This window comes from Musa acuminata, chromosome BXJ3-4, assembly GCF_036884655.1.
Source record: "Musa acuminata AAA Group cultivar baxijiao chromosome BXJ3-4, Cavendish_Baxijiao_AAA, whole genome shotgun sequence".
Lineage (NCBI taxonomy): Eukaryota > Viridiplantae > Streptophyta > Magnoliopsida > Zingiberales > Musaceae > Musa > Musa acuminata.
In genome coordinates, this window is record NC_088352.1 from 7,105,415 (window position 1) to 7,126,920 (window position 21,506).

The 21,506-nt window shown below is 37.9% G+C and overlaps 2 protein-coding genes across 2 annotated transcripts; one reads left to right on the forward strand and one right to left on the reverse strand.

Annotated features, from left to right (window-relative positions):
* Positions 1-1,086: 1,086 nt before the first annotated feature.
* On the reverse strand, positions 1,087-9,972 carry LOC135634634 (nucleobase-ascorbate transporter 1-like). Its single transcript, XM_065145080.1, has 14 exons — positions 9,821-9,972; positions 6,533-6,630; positions 6,253-6,429; positions 6,036-6,136; positions 5,881-5,956; positions 5,708-5,767; positions 5,434-5,621; positions 5,257-5,353; positions 5,105-5,191; positions 2,986-3,044; positions 2,604-2,695; positions 2,444-2,521; positions 2,208-2,368; positions 1,087-1,625 (listed from the first exon to the last, which is right to left on the reverse strand). Exons 1-14 carry the CDS (start codon positions 9,894-9,896, stop codon positions 1,413-1,415), a joined length of 1,563 nt encoding a protein of 520 aa, XP_065001152.1. The 5' UTR covers positions 9,897-9,972; the 3' UTR covers positions 1,087-1,412.
* A 5,472-nt stretch (positions 9,973-15,444) lies between these two features.
* Positions 15,445-21,428, forward strand: LOC135634937 (uncharacterized). The gene is made up of 6 exons (XM_065145693.1): positions 15,445-15,715; positions 15,994-16,136; positions 18,028-18,171; positions 19,606-19,791; positions 20,260-20,384; positions 20,983-21,428. Exons 1-6 carry the CDS (start codon positions 15,520-15,522, stop codon positions 21,206-21,208), a joined length of 1,020 nt encoding a protein of 339 aa, XP_065001765.1. The 5' UTR covers positions 15,445-15,519; the 3' UTR covers positions 21,209-21,428.
* Positions 21,429-21,506: the final 78 nt, after the last annotated feature.

Genomic DNA, 21,506 nt, shown 5'->3' on the forward strand with positions numbered 1-21,506 from the left:
CGCCAGGGCGGTGTTAGCCCGCCCGGCGGCGCTGACCAAGGAGGAGCAGGAGGTCCTGGAGTACTTGCTCTATGGCAGCGGCGGGCGCAACCTCCTGAACCGGAATGCGGGTGCTTTGGGTGCTACAAGAGCTTCTCGGCGCGGTGGGACGCATCGCCGAACCGGCACGTCATCCACCGCATCAAACGCGGAGGCGGAAAGGTGCCGACTCGGCGGCAAACGCGGCGGCGGCGGAGGAGAACCAGAGCTTGGGAGCGGAGGGGAAGGGGCTCCTGGAATCGGGTGGAGGCAACTTGGCGGACCTTGATGGTGATGACCGAGATGACGATGACGATGACGAAGGTGGAGATGCTGATGCGGATGCTGCTGCTGCTGATGATGATGTAGTAGGAGCAAAAGCTCTGTGACAAGAAGATATATGAGCTTCATCGGGGAAAGACTTTGGGGAGTGTAGAATCAAAAGGAAAGATAGAAGGTGCAAAAGGAAGGATGTTTTGGAGATCAACACCGTCTCTCTACTCTCTTTGATTGGGAAGGCCACTTTCTCTCAACTTTCTTCTCGTTGCAATGGAAATTTAGGCTTTCTAAGCCTTCTGCTTCATCGACAAAGGCAAGCAGATTTGTAGAAGAAACATCACTTATGTTTGCATGATCCTCTGTGGTTGACCACACATATCATATTTCTACCTTTGTTTTGGAACATTAAAAAGACAAAAGGCAAAATGGTCAAAGCTTTATTTCCTCTCCTTCACTTTTGGCCTCTGCCATGGCATCCTATTCTCCTCAATTACCATTTCCTCCTCTTTATTTTCCCTTCATTCAATTCATAATGCCACGGACTATCCATAACACAATCCAGGAACAAAAAACCTAATTTAGAAGCCTATGATAAGCATCATCTATGGTAGTACATCTGCACAAGTAATAAATAAACTCGTGTGCACTGATCACAGGATATGGAGAAGATAAAGTTCCTACCAAAATGATGCATTTCCCTATTTGCTATTTCAGATACTAAGGTGGTTTTCAGAACAAGAAAGCAGAGGAGGTTCCATCAACCAGGCATAAGCATGTCACAGTGATGGATGAATGAAGAACAATTAAATGTATGAAACAGTAGTGTCTGTCTTATTAGGCCAAAAACTACAAGACAAACATGAACCAGTTGCCAGATTACGAGAGATATGTAACAAAATACAAGAGGATGCTAGCAGCATAAGCAGCATCAAAAGTGCAGCAGCAAGGTGCCAACTAATGGGGGATCCGACCAAAACATGCTCGGATACTGGGCCGAACCCTTTTGACTTCAAAATTGCAGGATCATTAACTGCCTGAATTGATGAAGGATATGCCAGCGAGCATCATTGTCCAAATGAAGCAGCTCAGTGTTTCCAAATAAATCTGAGCCTTTGCTAGGTAGGTGGAAAGAATCTGTTGAGATTGAAAGGAAGCGTGTAGAACTCCTCGTTCCTGTTGTCGCCTCTGAACGTTCTAAATTTCACCCACCACGGCATACCCCTATCCTTCTTAGACTTCTCGACTTCCAATGTGTTGTCCAGAAATACGCTGACAATCAATCCGACAGTGGGGGGTGACAGAAATATGGTATTTAAGAACCCATTGAACTGCAGGCAGGAAAATTTTACAATTTCAGCAAAAGCAAACATCTAAATAGCAAAATGTAATGTAAATCTTTTCGGTTGAACAAACATCTTGAGGAACTATGAACCAAGTGCAAGCCTTACATACAAGGATATCTGCTTACATGCATGATAGTTTAAGCAAAATAATAAAATAATGCATTTCCGATCACAACAAAATCTCATGCATTATGAGCTCGATGGTTTGTAACAGGATCAATATAAATTCCATTTAACTCTGAATGAAATATAAAGGAACATAAGGCACTCATAATCCAAGATAATGTTTTGAACTTTTTATAATGATCTTGGTGATTTTTTGTATTATTTTGAGTTATAATAACTGTGTCCAAATTCTTTGTATTTAAGACATATTCATGCTTAGGTTTTTGGTTAAATTTTTAATAGGTACACTAAAAAGAGCCATAATTAATGATCAAACTATTTTTTGCACATTGCCACTTCTTTGTCAATATGAGTTTCAGTCTGATTCAGCACCCATCGTAATTTATCTTGCGACTCAGTAAATTCTTTAGAGAATCCAAAAGGCAGTTAAACATAACTAACCCATCCTGCACGTGTATTTACAGGTGCATGGCCAGAAGAAACCAGAGTATCATTGAAATATTGTGGAACGGATATTCCAAGGAAAAGTGAGAGACCAGTGATGATGAGGTTTCTCATAGAGTTCATGTTTGTAAACTGAAGGAATGATATTCCAACAGAAGCTGCAAATTTCAAAAAGATAAAATTAGAAACATTAACAGCAAGAATAAAATGTACCCCAAAAATGAAATACATACCAACAAGGCCAAAAAGGACACAGTACAATGCTGCAAATATAGGAAATGGAATTGATGCAAAGACGGCTCCAAATTTCCCTGAAGCAACAGATCATGATACTGATTGCAAGTTAAAGAACATAACCGCCAATATAATGAATTATTAATAAAGAAATCATACCTAAGGTGGAAAAGAAAATCATGAACCCAGCTGAAATCTGAACCACCCTGCGGCTGCCAACTCGAGTAAGTCCAAGAAGACCAACATTCTCCCTAAAATTTTACACAAACTAGTGTCATCATCATTGCCATTGTTATCTAAAATCAAATAATGTACATGCTGCAACTCTGTGCGATATGTACAACATAGATCCCCTTCATAGACATAACACCAGACCCATGATATGGACCCTCCCAAAATCAGGAAGCAGGGGAGATACATGGTGTTCATAGATGAAAGAAATATATGATTTTAATGAATATTTGGCATGTATCTACATATATCTAAGGCATTTTCCCTATTAAGGCCAGCAGAACTTTGCCATGGAAATAGGAAAGCTTACACAGAGACAGTGGAGCCTGTTCCAGTTCCAAACAGACCATCCAGCAGCACACCAATCCCCTGGGGTGAAGCATGAATGATGAAGCATTTAGCTACAAAGCTTAAACTCAAGACGATCACATTTTTCATCTATGAAGAAAGGAAGTGCTGATACAGACAAAACTCCATTTAAGAAATAACTGAAGAACTGCCTAAAAGCTCACTGATAGGGGGTGTTTCTGGTTTCTATGGAACTTACTATTTAACATACTATGTAGCAAGGTTTGTAATTTTGTATCGTACTAACGTTTCGAGCTTTGCTCGGTACGGTACTATACGGTACAAGCATACTAAGCAATACACTAGGGTGTACTGCTCGGTATATATATATATATATATATATATATATATATATATATAAGAAAAGGAGGCGTACGCTGCCTCAACAACGTCATCTCCTTTTCTTCTCCTCGTCGCGTTAGGTGTTCGGCGAGGGTGTCGAAGGCCGCAGACGCCTCTGGCCTTCAGCGAAGAATGCGACGTAGAAGAAGCCGAGCAGTCGCCTCTCTGTTACCTTCTGGATCGGGACCGTCGAGGGAGGGTGGCGCCGGATCGGAAAGCATTGAGGTTCTCCCGATTCTTCCTCTTCTCCCTCGGCGCTTCTTCTTCCCTCGCCGTAGCCAGGCTGATACCGCTTGGTAGCGGGCGGTCTCATTTGAAATAAAATCCTTACTATGTAGCATGATTGACATCCTTGTCACAGTAAGTGCACTTATGTCTCCATATGGCAAGGACTAGTTTAGAAAAAGAACATAAACATTCAAGGACTCTTAAGAAAATAATTACCATAAGAAACGAAAGTGTGATGAACAAACTTCTAAGCTGAGATAGGAGTCTTTACATGACTCAAACACAGTTTAGCTACTCTATCTATTTTAAACTACCATGTAATGACCACAAAAATCAATCCATAATTGAAGTAAAGTTGTATAGAAAGATTGGCTGGACAATTAACTTTATGAAAACTTGGAATTGACCTGCATGTAGTGGAAAGCAAAAGGAAGCTTACAATTTTTTTCCTTTTCTTTTGTTCTTGTTTCTCTTATGCTTCCATGACCAACTCAGTGCAATTCTAGAAATTGTCTTACTACTTCGACAATTTCCAGTTGAACTTGTAGGATCAAATTTGACCCTTACCTTTTCATCATTCTGAACATTTGCCTTTCATTATTCTCTCTTATATGGATTGCTCTTATGAAAACATGCACTTTTTTTTTGTTGATCACACTGTATCAGTCCCCCACTTGATCAACATAATATAAAACAAAACAGGCTAAACAGAACACAGAAGAAATCTTACTAGTTCCAAGCATCCTCAAGGCTCATTACTCCAAAGCATTGATTGTACTATGGTGACTAAAAAAATTATACAATCATGGAACCACTTGCTATCCATAGAATTACATGTATTAGTGGTTTATGTTAGAAAATGCTTGATTGCCTGATTGCAATATGCCTTGTATTATACCTCTTTTATGTTCAAAGCCACTTATCTTATACTTAACAAAAAAGGGTTGGCTAGTTCAAGTCCTTATTTATAGAGTTGCCAAAGTGTTATCCTTCAATGGAGCACACGTAAATTTGATGTTTATAATCATATTCCTCCCTCTCTTCTATAAAATTAATGGAATTTGTCAAAATTTAGGGTTACATTATGACACATCACACTCTGAAGACTTTGGGTCCTTTCAACAATTGCAAAGTTAACCGTTGACTTGTAACCCCACACGTGGTATAGACTTTCTAGATCAACCATCATTCGCTTAACAATTGCCATAAAATTTGTCTATGGTCAAGATCAAAAGCAACCTGTAAGCTTAAAGCATATAAACATACGATGAAAATATCACCCAGTATGTATAGATGAATGTAACAACTTCACCTATATGCGTCCATGCTTAGATGTCTGAGCAGTTATAGATTCGAGTTTGTTGTCCATTCATCTCCCAAAAATAAAGACCAAATGATTGGACAAATACTAATGTTATAATTTAAGTCGATCTGAGACAATCAAAATGCAACAATCTCCAAAAGTTCACAACACTAGATGTTATCTAAGTAGACAAAGTTTACTAGCAGACCTGCCAGCCAATCCCTCGGCTCAATACATAAGCAGGTGGAGGAGTTGCAATAGCCAGGCGTGATGCTGCCTTATAAGCACCGGTTGACTGCAGATTTGAGCAAAAGAAATTTAAAAGCCATTATAGGAAATATAAACATTATCAACTGTTACCTCTATGACAGAAACCCATACAGCAGCCATCATGGATACTGAATGGCCAGCATCAAAAGTCGGCGCACCCCATTGCAAAGGATATGGGAATTTGAACCTGTAAGCATTAATATTAAGAAAGAGCACAAACTTCAACAGCAAAATTAAAAGGGAAAAAAATGTGATTTAAGACTTTACCAAGGAGCAGATGATATTAGATTGGCCCTGTCAGTGCGGCAGCTGTCTTGAGTTTTAGTAGGCCTATGGTTATATGCACCACCTGCTGTTAGGATAAGAGAATATATCCAAATGACTGTAACACAGATGAGTACTGGAAAGCGTTCAAAGATGGGAAAATCCCTGAATGGCCTGTAGTGCTTCAAATACTGCAAACCAACAAATTTCATCATTATGATCAAAATGAGAAGCCAAAAGAAGGGAGGAAACTTATTTTTGCAGAAAAACAAACTACCTGAGATAGTCCAATGAGCATCAAAAGCATTGGTATGCCTATTTCCACGCAGTTTCCTACCTAAAGAACAAAAAATAAATCATTCAAAAATGTAAGTTGTCTTATTTCTCTTTTCCAACAACGACTGCCACCCTTATCGTAGAGGATTGAACACTAAAGAGCTACTGACATACAGCAGGAAAACCTCTTTCAAATAGTCCCAAGCCAACCAATCCAATTACAGGTGCCATCCCTAGGGGACTGAAAAACCTGTAAAGATAACACAATGTAAAATGACTTATGCAAATAGCACGATGGTGATATCTTCAAGCAAGGTTATATAGATTACCTTGTAAAAATTCCCCAAAGCTGACTGTAACCAAGTATTATTTGCAAACTGGATGCAATAATTAGTGCTCCTTGAATAGCTCGCATGGTTTGCAAAAACCTCTGCAAGTTGAAAATTTGGCAAACTGCATCTAAGCTTAACTAGGTCATTGATGTATAAATGGTGAAGAAAAGAACCAGTCTCTGGAAAGCCCTTAATAGAGAACATAGGAACTCACTTCATGTTGATCAGGAATTCTCTGCAAAGACGAGTCACGTATAATATAAAGGATAGGTATCACATACGCGAAAGAACCACCCACAACCGTGGGCAAACGTGTTCCAAACAATGCTTGCAAGAGTGTGTTGATTCCAGATACAAACAATAATGTTTGTATAACACGAACCTTGTCAGCCTAGGTTGGATACAGAAAACATGTCATAAAAAGGCACCAATCAGGAAAAAATTGTATAAAAAGGTCCATTACAATTGTATAGCTGAAATGAATTTTAACTTACATCAGTCCCACCCATCAGTGGAACAAGCAGTGAAGGAATCATCACACTGGTGCCCAGCATTAGAATGTAATTTTGAAAAGCCAACAAGATAGTTTCAACTGCAGGAAGGAAACAGGCAAAAATGCAAATAATATATACAGCAGGCATATACTGGAAAAGAAGGAACAGCAAATTTTTGCAATTCACATGCAAGCTGAATTACACATGCATTGGTTCACATTTCAAAATAACAGTTCTTAAATTTATTAATGGAATAATTGTAGGCAAAGTTATCATACATGATGGTAATATAACCCTAAGATTATGGTTCATCAATCACTATTCCTGAGGCCAAAGAAGAGTAGAAGTAATAAACAAGAGCTTATGGTTTTCACACAAATGCCAAATGATGGTATTGGATATTTGCCTCCTCTCATCTCATTTTCAGTTGCTTCTCCTAGTGGTTTATGCACTACAACAAGCTCTGTAGATCTTACAAGTTTCAGGTCATTATTACAGATCAAGTAGCTCCTAGCCCAAACCAAAAATAAGCTGATATTATGAAGGCAACACAGAGCAAAACAACAAATTAACAATTAGATCATCATGAATATGAGCATACAACTTAACTCAGTACCACAACAACGCCCCCCCCCCCCCCCCCCCCTCTCAAAACAACCCCACCCTCCCTCAGTACCACAACAACCCCCCCCACACCCCACCCTCCCTCAAAACCATAAAACAGATGGTTCAGTCTTGTGATTGACAGGACACAAGAGCTACTTACTGACTGCTTAGTGGTGAGTATATCCAGTATTCACCAGGAGAGAATATGAGAATAATCACTCAGCTTCTGGTGCATAATATTCTGGCAGCCTATGTAACACCTTCATATGGCCACAGAGTATAGAACACCAACTTTATCTATAAAGCACCGTCACAATGGCAACAATAAATACTGAGCATGCCAGAAATTTTCAGCACATCTTTGCATAACAATAAATTTTCTGATCTTAGCACTCAGGCGGATAAGCTGACAAGATATACAATAATAGCAGGTGAATAAACAACTACTAAGAACATTCCAACCAACTAATATCAAAGTACGATTAAAAGTTTAGAAGGGCAACTCAAGAATATTAGGCATGATATAGTAGCCCACACACTAGGTGATGTGAAGAGTCATTATTTACGTCTCGCTGGGCTGAGGACTGTTCCAAGATCGTAAGAAGATCTTAGTATCCTTTATCTTTGAACAAGCGATCCTAATAGCACATGCTTTAATGTTCAATCTTAAATCCACTAACTTACTACAAGGATAATTTCAACCTAGAGACGACTGACCAAGCTTTCTGAATATCTTAGCAAAACAAAAAAGAATCAAAATTCTTTCTTATCGATAAAATAAAGTTAAATAATCGAGATATGGCCGGCTCCTCATTCGACTACTCCTTGGTAATAGTGTGATCGTGAATTCTCAAAATAATCATCAAGCATATAAGAGACCTAAGAAAATCTTCATCTTTTAACATTGTTACTCGAGTAAACCTGGATAAGAAGGTTGCTTAGACTTCAGATAATTGTTCATCCTGGAGCAAGTTCTGCCAAGGTTAGAGAAAAAAAATGTGGGACTGTCTAGCTTAAAAGCTGCTAGTTACTAAAATATGTAGTTTTAGACCCAAAGTTGCAGCACATGTAATAAAAAGAAGAACCAATCATCCCTCTGATCCTTTGAAAAATATTTCAAAATTAAGAAACTTCTGTCATTTGCTAGTACACTGATATTTATTCAGTCTAAACTTACGTTTCTAGTAAAAAATTTCACAATCATATTAGTTTTAAGATCGAAATAGAATCATTCGAAAATGCTAAGGACCAAGAAAAATTTATCGAATGTTTCATCCCTGATTCTCTCACCTGAGTTTTCTCTCAGATGATGGAAAGTTTTAAAACTGCGATTATTTTCAGAAGAAAGGTTTGCTTCCAGACATTTCTTGTTAAGGCATAATCTCCCATCTCTTGGAACTTTAGTTCATATAGAGAAAGATACATAGCTTACTACAGCTAAAAATGAAAAATGGCATACTTATCATATGATGCAAACAAGACAAAAAATTGTACAACTTCTCTCTACAGGAAATGGAAGCAGAGGGAGAGAACAAATAAGGTCGAAATTTGCATCACAAGTATGTTGATTTTGTTGCCCATATGATTGACTAAAAGCATTGGAATTCCATTATTTTCCAGAGAACATAGTTTGTTGCAATGTGTCAAGTGAATAGCCATTAAATAGCAACGTTTTGTAAAAGAAGCAAACAACAATCAATGTCTGGAAAGAAGTCCAACATTTAATGAAAGAAAAATCTAAAGGCACTCAGAAGCAGCTCTCTTATCCGGTGCCCTATTGTGAATCCAATGATTACAAAACCAGAGTTGATGCACCAACCCACATTGGTTTCTACAGGTAAGAATCACCTATACGGTAGGTTTAATGATGACATAAGTTTACGAGAAAAATATCTTCACAGATGCAGAAAACATGATATCGCATAGGGAGAGTTTTAAGACAAAAAATTAGAATGAGTGGCTCATTTAATCCAAAATCTGAACCACCATGGATCAAGCAAAAATGCTAGCATTTTAAAACAAAAGAATCTCGTAAAAAGCCTCCAGCGTGTCTGTCTTTCAGAATGCCCTTCTTGATCAAGAAGCAAGCATAATGGAAGCAGACCAGTAGCAGAATACACGAGTACATACGGGACAAACTTGTTCTTTCGCCATGTGAGGCAAATGAAGAAGCGGGAACGAGAACAAAATTTGAGATCCATTGAAGATTTACTTCCTGAATAATAGTGAAACCACCGAACATGGGCGCCACTGGCCATCCCCACATAGAGAAAAGACAAAAACATCCGACACCTCGTTCAGGAGGCCGACAACCGACCATAGATCGCACCAAGCCTATCAAAATCGCATTTTTAAGCAAGAATTGCAAAGAAAACCAACTAACACTCGTCAAACTCATTAAAATATTCAAATTGACCACCTTTTCCCCTCATTCTACCGTAGGGCCCAAGAAAAATGGGTTTTCCCCCTTCAACTCGTTCTCCATACCGCAAGCACCAGAAAGCAAAGCAACAAAAGGGGGGAGAAAAAGCAGTTTAATGTGCTTAATGATTCATCAAGAACATGACAACAGCCAAGACCAACCATCACTCGAACAAGAAAGGAGAAGCAAATGGCTTGAAGTGTAATAAAAATGAGAACCGGAAAAGAGAACAACGGCAGCCGTTAACAGAAATCTCTTACCCCAAGGAGGATTGGAGTCGATGCAGTACTCCAAATCCTGGAGTTGCTCCATTGGAGGGTGGCTTATGTTCTCCATTCCTCCACCGCCACAACTACCACCACCACCACCACCACCACCACTATCGCCAGCACCAGTAAGAGAGAGACAGAGCAAGCGAGAAGACGAAGAGACACAAGTAAGAGAGAGGGAGGGAGATGCCACAAGAGCGAGAGAGAGTGAAAGCGAAGGGAGAGAGAGAGACAGACAGAGGAGTGAGAAGGCTCTCTGTCACGCCCAAACCCCTTTTTTCTATTTATCGATTTATTTATTTATTTGATTTCCAAATATACGGTCAAGAAAACTACCGGCATGACGGAACTGCCACTGCCTACTTACGCCAAATATATCGAAACTGCCACATAATTTTACCTCCTCGCCACTTTGAACTGTTAGCGAAGTCATCATCTATCTTAAATCATGTTAATAAAATATTTTATTTAATTATGCTAATATAATTTAAATATTCATTCATTCATTCATCCATCGATAACATAAACTTATCAGACACACACACATATATATATATATATATATAATCCAACCATATCACATCGTCTTATTAGACACTTGATCAACTCAACATGTTGATTAAATATTATGCTTATATCAATCGTCAACTCAACACCTCCTAAAATATTCGATCATCTTAACAACTATTATAGTGCTTAATAGTTTGATAAATGTTTCGCAATGATCGATCGAAATACTATATAAGTTTATTTAAAATATAATTATCATATCAAATGGAGATTTAAATATATTGTATTAATTAGTTTGTTTTCTAATCCGTCGGAAACCAAAGGGCGGTTTGGTCATTTGGAATAAACGCTTTATTTGGCTGCCCCACTTCCGCCCGTAGTTGGTGGGCTGGTTTTTTGCCTTGTATTCCCCCTCCGACGAACCCCAAAAGACTCTCTCTCTCCTCTCTCAAGGAACGAACATTTTCTTTTTGTGATGGCTGAAGGCATCTAATTCTCTCACGCTTTTCTGCTCTGTCTTCCTTCGCACTGCTTCTTCTTCTTCTTCTTCTTCTTCTTCCTCCTTCCTAGTTGTTGTGCATGATGGATAGACTACAACACCCTTCCAAATCTACTCGCCAGAAGTCATGCTGGATAAGCTGGAAGCTCGCTTCTCATTCAGCAGCCATCATCCCCGACGGAGTCGGAGAAGACAGCACAAGTTTGAAATCCCATGACAAAAGAGATGCTGGCTGTGATTGGCATCAGCAACTGTTGTTTCGAGGGGCATGTCCAAGTTGACAGGCACTCCTCCCGATGACTCTGCATCTGAGGAACCTTTTTTGACAATTGGGTGATCATTTGACTGCGAGGCTTATAAATTAATCCTCCAGAGAATGGAGGAACAACACTATGGAAATCCACCTTTCCCAAAGACTGCTCTTCTTGATGGTCCTCTGCCTTGATAATAATTATATTGCCAAGGCTTAGATGTCACTCAGTCATAGCCACTGCGTCTCATGTACTAGAGAACAATATCTGCATGCTTATGTAGACTGTGTGGCAATAGGATTGGCCAAGTGGGGGTGTGTCTTATTGTTCTTCCATTAGCGTAAAGCATCTCCTCCTCCTATCCATCCAAACAAGTACTTTTTCTGAATCAAAAGTTTTCAGTCACTCCAACTCGGTTAACCCATCCCCTTTGTTGGGGTTTATAGTAAAAGAAGAAACTAGGATGAGGAGTACTTATGTTGCAGATGGTTTCTTGTGCCATCGAGGGTTTTTGCAGTTGGACGGCACATGGCACATTTAAACTGGCCAAAATAAGGGGAGGAGGATGGGTTGGCGGTGACAGTAAGTGTAACTTTGTTGAGTTGCCAATGAATGTGAGAATCTGAATGGGGCCCTCAGGTTGGTCATCTTTAAACTCTCTGTCAGCACACCATATTGTGAGAGTAGTGTCCCCTTGCCAATTCACCCTTGTCCTTTACTTCTCTCTCTCTCTCGTGATGCCAGCTACCATATTCCATGGCTTGTTTGCTGTATTCTCGTATAGATTTTTTTCCTTGGTGACATGGGAAGGATCATGAATTCCTTTTTGCCAAAAACTATACTTTGAATAGAAATTTAAACTAAGCACAGGATCATCTTTTACTACCTATCAGCATCAACAAATCTTCTTAACACAGTAAGGCAGCAAAAACCATAGGAATCCAACAAATGATGTATTATCAACATATCGTTAAACAAGAAATAAAATTCATTTGTTAGCATTAGCTTAATAATATATACATACATACATACATACATACATACATATATATATAACAGTGCTAAAAATAGTATTTTCAAGAATAAGATCATGCATAAATTGACCAGGTAATAAATAAATAATCAACTTACTAATGAAAGGGAATGCAGGTCAAAAACAGTGAACAAAAAACCCAAAAGAAAACTCACTTGAAGCTTACTAACTTGTGATGAGTTCTGCACACCTTCGACAATATTCATTCAAGAAAGGGTGACAGAAAATTTTAGAGGGATCTGCCAATTGACAGAGAAAAAGGGATATTTTTAAATTTATCATTGTTAGTACCTCATGTGGTCCAGGTTTTCTTTTTTTGTTGGGTTTAAGAAACAGAGAAGAACAAAAAAAGTAAAAGCAAATGAAAGAAAGAAAGAAAGAAAGAAATATACCATGGCTTCTCAATGAATCATTTGAATGCTGTGGCTGACAGGATCTCTTGTTCTTATCTAGTTACAAGGACATCTGCCAGCCAAGAGAACATGCAATTATCCCCAGGGAAAGGGCTCTTGGTTTTTCCATGTAAAGGCTTATGCTTCCCCTTTTGGATCAAATTCCTCACTTTTGTTTCAAGTTCTTCTAACTAGAAATTAAGATAAGAATTACAAAACCAAATCCAAGCACAAATCACCGATCCTTATTCCTGAAGTACAACATGCTGCAAGTTTGCCTCATGTAAACATCACCTCAACTCGGGATAGCCAGTCACATCTGACGCCCATACCTTTCAAAATATTCAAAATATACAAGACGGATCTGATTCATTCTTCAGATTTTTCCTTCTCCAACTTCTGTAAAAATTATCAGTTAGGTACTATGTGATCTACAGCATATCAGAAAACATACATGAGAAAAGTTCAGCGGATTGATGCAGCAATGAACATAGTTATAAGGCACGAAAAAGATAAACAGAACAGTATGAGAGGAAAGAACCCATGAATTATACTCATATTGCCTACATGCGCAATGCTGACGCACAACTTTACAATGAAGAAACAAAACACTCACGCCATCCTAACAAATAACCAGAGTAGGGAAAAATCAAAATTTTTTACTGAACTTTATGGCATACCAAGATAACAAAGGTAAAATGTTACCAATAAAAGAAATAAAATAATTTCCTATAACTGCACCATTGATATCAAAATAAGTAAACACTTCATCACTCATTGAAAGTTTTTCATGTTCAATGTCCAACAAAGACCAGAATTTTCAACTTGTTGGCCGCTTCACTTAGCTTATGTTAGTTCACAGATGCATTTAGAGATCCACCCCTACTATAGATCCATAACCCTAATCTTCCAAAGTTCAAAAAACTCAATCAAGAATTTGATTCCAAATCAACTAAAATTCTTCTTTCTTATTATCTAACCAAATCCTGCCACTAATCCAATTTAAGGAATAAACATCAAAAACCGAAAAAATATTTCAATAAAATCCAGGCATATCATGTTATTTCTCTGAAGAAAGTAGCTCCATGTGCAGGATCTAAAACAAAAACGATTGAAGAAATTTCTCCAAACCTAGACTCAAAGAGCACAAGAACTTTAATACATCACAAAATGTTTAGCAATTCTGAAAGATTGGTCTCTTACTACACATGTGAGGACTGAAATCTTAAGATTTTGCAACGAATGAATTATTTGAAACCAAGATTTATTAGGATTTCTTAAAACCAGTTACAGGAAAATGCAGAAGATTTAGAAAGCATCTAAAACTTTCCAACAATCCCCAAATAATTTCTTCACAAACCAAGAGTAGCATGAGTGTGATGTGGAACTGCCTTCACCAATTTGCGCCACATCAGGGGGCTCAAATCATGTAGCTATATCTCACCAATAAATCTTAATAGGGAACACATCCAAACTATTGTAGATTGCAAAAAAGGGTCCAAAATGCAAAATAAGCTCAAAGGCACTTACACTTGTATCCTAACCTAAGCAAAGTTTTCCTTATTTATGATTGAAATGAATTATGCCTTTGTTATTTAAACAGAGCTATATGCTGCTTTTCCCACTATTTGAATCTATCGTCCACATCACTTTAGCACTAGCCACAGTTTTAAAACTAATGACAATCATCCTTGACAATTGCAACATAAATATTAAAAAACTGATATATGCTTTATTCTCAAGCAAGAAAAGAACATCTTTCTATTTCAAAAATGGTATTCTTTGCAAAACAAAACAAGTCTCCTGATTATAGATGAAAATTGCAAACCACAAATAAGAAACTTATAAGATGAGTTGGAGATGCCTTTAAGATAGTTTGTGGATCAATCACCAAGATCCACATACAAAATAATCATCAAACCATATATCGATAACAAATAATGATGAAGAATCACTGACATGAATTTAGCAGTTACAGCTAGATGTTACAATATGACCAATTGTTCATTTATACCAATATGGTGGATGACTATCATATTACGTAATATGAGGCCCTTAAGAATTCTGCGGACACCATACACTTCTGATAGCCCAAAAAGAATAGAAAACATATTCACTTTCAAGGTATCTTATCCATCAATTCAAAAATGGAGGAATCCAAACAATCAGTCTGTAGCATGCCACTCCACCAAGTTCATAGCAGCCTTAGGCACTAAGATTTAGGGTTTTCCTGCCCCACACATTTTTGTTTCTGTTACAAAAATTTGCAGGCTTTCCTTGCCCAAATCAACTAAAAAGGCCATGGCTCGATCTCGCCTCAGTTATCTGAACCCTAAGATCGTTCGTTCCCCAATCAGTTTCCAGACTATCGTGATCAAGTTAGGCAAAGAATTCAGCGAACGGGATCGAAAGAAAAAGATAAAAGAAGAGAAAGCAGAAGAAAATGGAAGAGAAAACCATACGGCGGATTGAGCGGAGTGCCAAGAGATGCCACGGTAGAGGTTGACGGAGAAGGTTGCCCCCAGGTAGAGAGTGGCGGCGCCCAGCGCTGCCGTCAATGCCTTGTAGGCCACGTCCCCCACCGTGCTTCTCATCCCCTTCCTTCCTCTCTCACAGTCTCTTCGATCGCTGGAGCTTGCAACGCCGCCTTCGATCTCAGGACCACAAAGGGGCACAACTCCTCTCTCACGGGTCACAGCGCGGATCTCAAAGCAGATCATCTTGTCATTACACGCACCTTTGCATCACTGCCGTATATTGAGTTGACGAAAATATTATCAAGGACAGTGGGGCGTAACTGCTTTGAGATTTGTGACTGAGGTCAGGAAAAGATTGACGACAATGATCTACTTCCACAAATCATATCATTTTCCATGTTAATTCCAAGATTTATGACTGAGGTAAAAGAAACTACAAAGAGATGCTTCCCCTCCATTGATAACAGTAGACCCACACAAGCTTCACAAGAGGAGAGCAGAGAGGAAGGGAGGAAGAGAGAAGGGACCATGGGATGCTCGTTATCGGGGCTCAACGCCTTTTATGACGCCGTCAGCGGGGGCGGAGACGTCTGGATCAACGAGAACCGCTTCCGGATAGTGAGGCAGCTCGGCGAGGGCGGGTTCGCCTTCGTCTTCCTCGTCAAAGAGGTAGTCGCCGATGGCCTCGCCCGCAAGAAGTCCATCAATCCCTCCCACATCTCAGGTCTCGCGCTCCCTAGTTTCGCTCGGCTTGCTCTTTGCTTGTTCTCCACCAAAATCTCGACTATGAGTCGGTGCAATTGGCATTCAGATTCGTTGTATTTGCCTAGCAAAATCGTTCGTTTTGGATCTATAACGATTTGCGAAGAGCAAAAGGGCTTTTTTTATCGAATTTATTGATCGGGTGAAATCATGAAGGAATAATGGTTCATTTCGGATTCTAATGTTGGTTCAATAGTGCTTTTGTCGACCAGTTTAATATGACTCTGTACATATCTTTAGATGATGGAACGTATGCCATGAAGAAAATCATCATTCAAACAGAAGAGCAGTTGGAGTTGGTTAGGCTGGAGATCCGTGTCTCGTCGCTCTTCAGTCACCCTAATCTGCTTCCCCTCCTCGATCATGCAATCATTCCCGTTAAGGTACTCTGAACTTTCTTGTTTAAAGTACTTGGTGTTATTTTGGCGCTAGGAAGCCAATATGCTTACTAATCATTTTAGCTAGATCTCTATATTGGCTTGGTATTAGGGACAATTTGTATTGCTTTTGTATTGAAGCAATACTTTCTGAGTTGATAGATTGTTCGTTGAGTCTCGACCTTCTGACTGTGGGTGTGAACTCATGTACTACATATTGCATTAACTAGAACTGTGATTATATGGAATATATCAAGACTTCATATGCTTGGTGAATTCATAATTGATTAATTTAATGCTTGTTGTAAGATCCATTTTGTATCGGTGTAATTCAGGCATGAGATAGTTGCTTGATTAGTAGCTATTGAGAATATTTATATAGGATAACACTGAATTACCATGAAACATCCATCATGACAATCATTTTGCAGAGTTTGTATATTTTGTTCTGTCAATTTTTCTTACACACATGCTTGCTCAATGTATAAAGTTAAATAACAATGACTCAGACCAGAAAGCTCTACGTTTATATGACCATTTCCGTATTCATATCATGGCCTCCATTCTGTATGTAATAAAAGCAAGCTTCTTTCTTGTTTGTTGGGCCTTTGTTAAGCATGTAATACTGAATGGAGTCCTTAAAGTTGTGATGATTGTTGACATCTAAACCAAATATTTTCAGCGAAGGGACATATCTTATTAATGGCATGACTGAATCCTAGCATTATTTTAGATTGTTTACGAGAAAACACCTGTTGCAAGTGCACTAAAGTTTGATATCACTGCCTGCACGGTTGTTAACCACAGTTATCGAGAAACATTACAGTGTAAAGAAAAGATGATTAGCATTGTCATCATCATCCAATCTTTCTTTGCAACATGGTTTTGCTTGACTAAATGGCATACTCCATGCACGAGGCTCCTGCCGTTGTAGGGCCTAGAGAGGGTCAACAAAGGTAGCCTTACCTTTAAATATTTAAAGAGGTTATTTTTGGGACTCGAATCTTGATCTCCCAAGTCACAAAAGAGTAACCTTACCATTGTACCAAGGCCCGCCCTATAACTGGTTTTACTTGACTATTGACTGTAAATTGACGAGTCTCCAGTGAAGGTAATTGATTCTATATATAGTTTAACTACATCGTACATACAATCATTAAATAATTTTTAATTAAAGAATTGATTAAGGATCATATAAGAAATGATTAGTTTGTGGTTATTATGAAGTAATCCTTTAGAAGCAAGGTTTATATGAGATTTCAAATACTGGTCAGCTTGGTACATACTGACTAGTATTTATTGATCCAATAAACGACAGTTATTGGATCATATAGGCCAGTACAATTTCGAATTGAATTTTTATTTTTTTCTGGTGATACGGGGGTGGTGTAGGTCCATATACCGCTTGGTATACCTGTATTACCCTGATCTGAACAATTGTTAAAACTAGTGTTGGATGATAATTTAAATCCTTCATCATAAGAGCATCAACATAGTTAATATCAAAATTATTTACTTTCCTGATAGGCAAGGTAATTTTCAAAAGTTAAAAAAAATTTGAAAGAAATTTCTCTTACATCAAATGGTGTACGTGATGCTTACACGAGGAGTCAAATCTGAGACTATCACTTGTGCAACATTGCACTAACCAACTCGGTTATCTCAACAGAGACATTTTGCCAAATGTTTTAACACTTGAAATTATAACTTGTTTTCGAAGCTGAAATTGTCGCATGCAATCTTATATATATTTTTCATGGCCTGGTTTGTGCTACTGGTTCGGGGAGAAAATTTTACCACTTTAGATACTCTCCGGGCATTTACTTGCATCTCAAACTGTGCGATGGGATATGTCTTCAACTTGATAAGTTGTAATAGTTCACTAATTTGTGTGTAGGGGATGCAAGATGGATTACTTAAGCATGAAGCCTACTTACTGTTCCCAGTTCACCTAGATGGTACTTTACTTGACATAGCCGAAGCTATGCAATTGAAAAAGGAAAGCTTTACAACAATTACTGTTCTTCATATTTTCAGACAGGTACATTCATCTTCCTCTCTTCCTCTTGTATATTTATTATTTGATTCTGAATTTGTCTTACTCATGGAAGCTATCTTTTTACAAGAATTGATTTCAATTGAATAATACTTGCTATTTTGATCAAATATTCTTTGCTTGGTGGACTCTAAAGTACTTAGATGTGCTATTTTTGTTCATATTACTTCTACTATGATTTGGTCTATAGTGGGTTCAATTATTCCAGTTCCTTCTGTTGATCCAATACACAAACAAGGGCTGCTGTTTCTTCTGTATTTATGCTAGGAGTTGTGACAGTGAAAAATAGGACTTTATTGTGCTTCAGAATTATTTAACTTTGATAATAAGACGTAATGTAAGTTTTCAAATGTTAAACATCATGTTCTTATGGAGAGCCATCGAATATTAATACAAAACTGAAACAGAAACTAATGGAAATTTATTAACTAGCTCATGAAATTATATTTTGTCCATTGCACCGGTTGCCTCTCAAAAAACCAAAGGTTTCATCATGGTGAACATGTTTCCATAAGATATAAGAGTTATAATTAACTACCGGTTGCCTCTCAAAAAAACAAAGGTTTCATCATGGTGAACATGTTTCCATAAGATATAAGAGTTATAATTAACTAATTATATTTTTAATAGTTGGAAACTATTAAAATATAATCATCAGCTTGGAAGGAAGTGGTCTCTGAAAATAACTTGTCTTAGATGCTGTGTTGCTCTGATTGAGATTCAAGTTATTTTCATCCGCCAACACTACCTAACTTTTTCTAAAAGCTGCTTTTCAAATTTTTGTATTTCTTATATATTGTGCAAAAGCATTCAGTGGTTGTTAAAGTGGATAGGTTGGCTTGCAATCTTTGGAAGTTTTCTCTAAACTTTGTGCTTTCTACTTATAATCTAGTTGCATCACTGTAACTAAATATCTAGTGTTTCCAAACCCACCTGATCCTGATACTGTGGTTGGATGAGAAAAAATGGATACTTAATATTTCTACATTAATGTAGCATTTTTTTTCATCCTAATTATGTGTTAAGTGGAGAAAGATTGCCGAGTGTTATTCCTGTCAAATTATTGCAGTATCTACTGCATAAAATTGTAATCACTTAGTCTGTCTGAAGATACTTTAAGCTGCTAGAAGCAGTGAAGAGTGTCATTTTTGCAAATATACACAAGAGATTGATGGGAAGACATATTATTTGATTTGTCTTTGCAAAAGTACGACTTTGTAGTTTGTATTCCAGTGGAATACTGATCTGGGTTTACATGAAGCTTTATGTTTGGGTCCTAAGTTTGCTGTCACTTGAACTTGTCTGCATTGTTTTCCTATTCTCCAGTTCTTCACCTGTCAGTATGTATTTTTATAGTAATTTACCAATCTAGTCATATACAGGTACTAGACTAACATGTTGCCTTCTGTTTACATACAGGTTTGTGGTGGTCTGAAGCACATGCACAGTTTTGATCCTCCATATGCTCATAATGATGTGAAACCTGGTAATGTTCTCATTACTCACAGGAAGGGACAGCCTCCTCTTGCTATTTTAATGGATTTTGGTAGTGCACGTCCAGCAAGAAAAGAAATTTGTTCAAGGTCAGAGGCATTACAGTTGCAGGTATGAATCAATTTTAGAGAAGGATTTTGGTTGTAAATATTGTATATGTTATCATTGTTCTAATCATGATATCCTCAAAAGTTACAAATCAGCAAGATCACAAGACACTAGACTTATTTCAAGGTGATTCTTTTACAGGGATTTATCATTTTTGCTTGAAGAGCTAACTTGAAAGTTGAAACTGTCACTGAAATATCCAAAAAAAAAAATGAAGTATTGTAAATAATACAGTTTCAAAATCACAAGTTCTTATGTTTTGATGCCATGGTAGTTCTCTGACTGAGTTTTACCCGAAATTTTGGTAATATAGCTTCAATATACTTTAGGTATTTACCAACCCCTTTTGACAGTCACATCATCTACTTCCTGCTTCTATTAAATTGACTTGATTAACAGGAAAAATGCTGCTGTTCAACAAGCTGATGCAGTCTTAACATATTTTCACTTATTTGATGTATTTATTCATAGGAATGGGCTAGTGAGCACTGTTCTGCACCTTTTCGAGCTCCTGAATTGTGGGACTGTCCAAGCCATGTTGATATCGATGAGAGGACAGATATCTGGTCTCTCGGATGTACCCTATATGCGATAATGTGAGAATTTCATGTACCTTTTTTGTGTTTGGACTCTATGCAATTCTCTTGTTGATTATTATGTTCTGCTGCTCCTTTGCTCGTGTTACATACCATTTTCTTTTTATGATGCGATTTACATGACTTATTTTGTTGTGCTTCAAACTTCAGACTTTTCTCTATACAAATTGACCGAATAATGTCATTTACTTGAGAAGATCAACAGCAAATCACAAAAATAATATTGCATTGACCAATAGGACTATCGATGTATGTGGTTGATAAGGCCAATTCGAGTCTCAGTTTAATTCTAGCAAAGATGACAATGATCAATGGATATGTTGCTTGAATCTAATTTTACACAGTTGAAATGATATTTTCTTCAGTTCTAGCTTTTTTCTTACTTTTTACCACTTATAGAACACCGACCTTAAAGAATTACTGAATTATTAATTATATTATGGCATGTTTGAGACATTAAAAAAAAAAAAAACCAAATGTTGTCACTACAGGCATGGAAAAACCTTCATTACAAGTGAACTATTATTACAATTTTTCCTTATTATGGTATTATTAATTACAATAGCTCACCTGTTATCATCTGTTTGGTTCTTGGCAGGTACGGCACATCACCTTTTGAGTACGTGCTCGGCGAATCAGGAGGGAGCTTACAGTTAGCTGTCATGAATGCACAGGTAAAATGGCCATCTGGGCTGAACCCTCCTTATCCTGAGAGTCTCCACCAGTTCGTGGTGTGGATGTTACAGCCCCAACCTGCAGCGCGGCCGAACATTGACGATATTATCATTCATGTTGACAAGCTCATAACAAAATACTCACCCTAAAAGACAACAGATTGGTTTGTGAATTAGACTTTGTATTCTACTGTAAGCTGCGTTTATGTGGAAAGCTTTGTTGTATTTATCAACAGCCTATATCTGAGGTGGTAGTTTTAATACAAATCCCTCTTTTAGTCTTTGTGGTAACTGTCTGTAAATGTGATTTTGGTATGCTTTTCTTTTGAGCACTCAACAAGAATGATATGAGATATGATCGTTGAATGAAGTTTCTGTTCTATTCTACTGTTTTGGCATTAACAAGCAACCCTGTATTGTTGTTCAATTACAGTGGAAACATTAGTCA

Excerpts from the sequence above, each read along its gene's own strand:
- LOC135634937 (XM_065145693.1), top strand. The coding sequence starts at position 15,520 with ATGGGATGCTCGTTATCGGGGCTCAACGCCTTTTATGACGCCGTCAGC. Across the intron at positions 15,716-15,993 it reads CAATCCCTCCCACATCTCAG|ATGATGGAACGTATGCCATG; the intron begins GTCTCGCGCTCC and ends ACATATCTTTAG. Across the intron at positions 16,137-18,027 it reads ATGCAATCATTCCCGTTAAG|GGGATGCAAGATGGATTACT; the intron begins GTACTCTGAACT and ends ATTTGTGTGTAG.
- LOC135634634 (XM_065145080.1), bottom strand. The coding sequence starts at position 9,896 with ATGGAGAACATAAGCCACCCTCCAATGGAGCAACTCCAGGATTTGGAG. Across the intron at positions 2,369-2,443 it reads TGTCCTTTTTGGCCTTGTTG|CTTCTGTTGGAATATCATTC; the intron begins GTATGTATTTCA and ends TGAAATTTGCAG. Across the intron at positions 1,626-2,207 it reads TAAATACACGTGCAGGATGG|TTCAATGGGTTCTTAAATAC; the intron begins GTTAGTTATGTT and ends TCCTGCCTGCAG.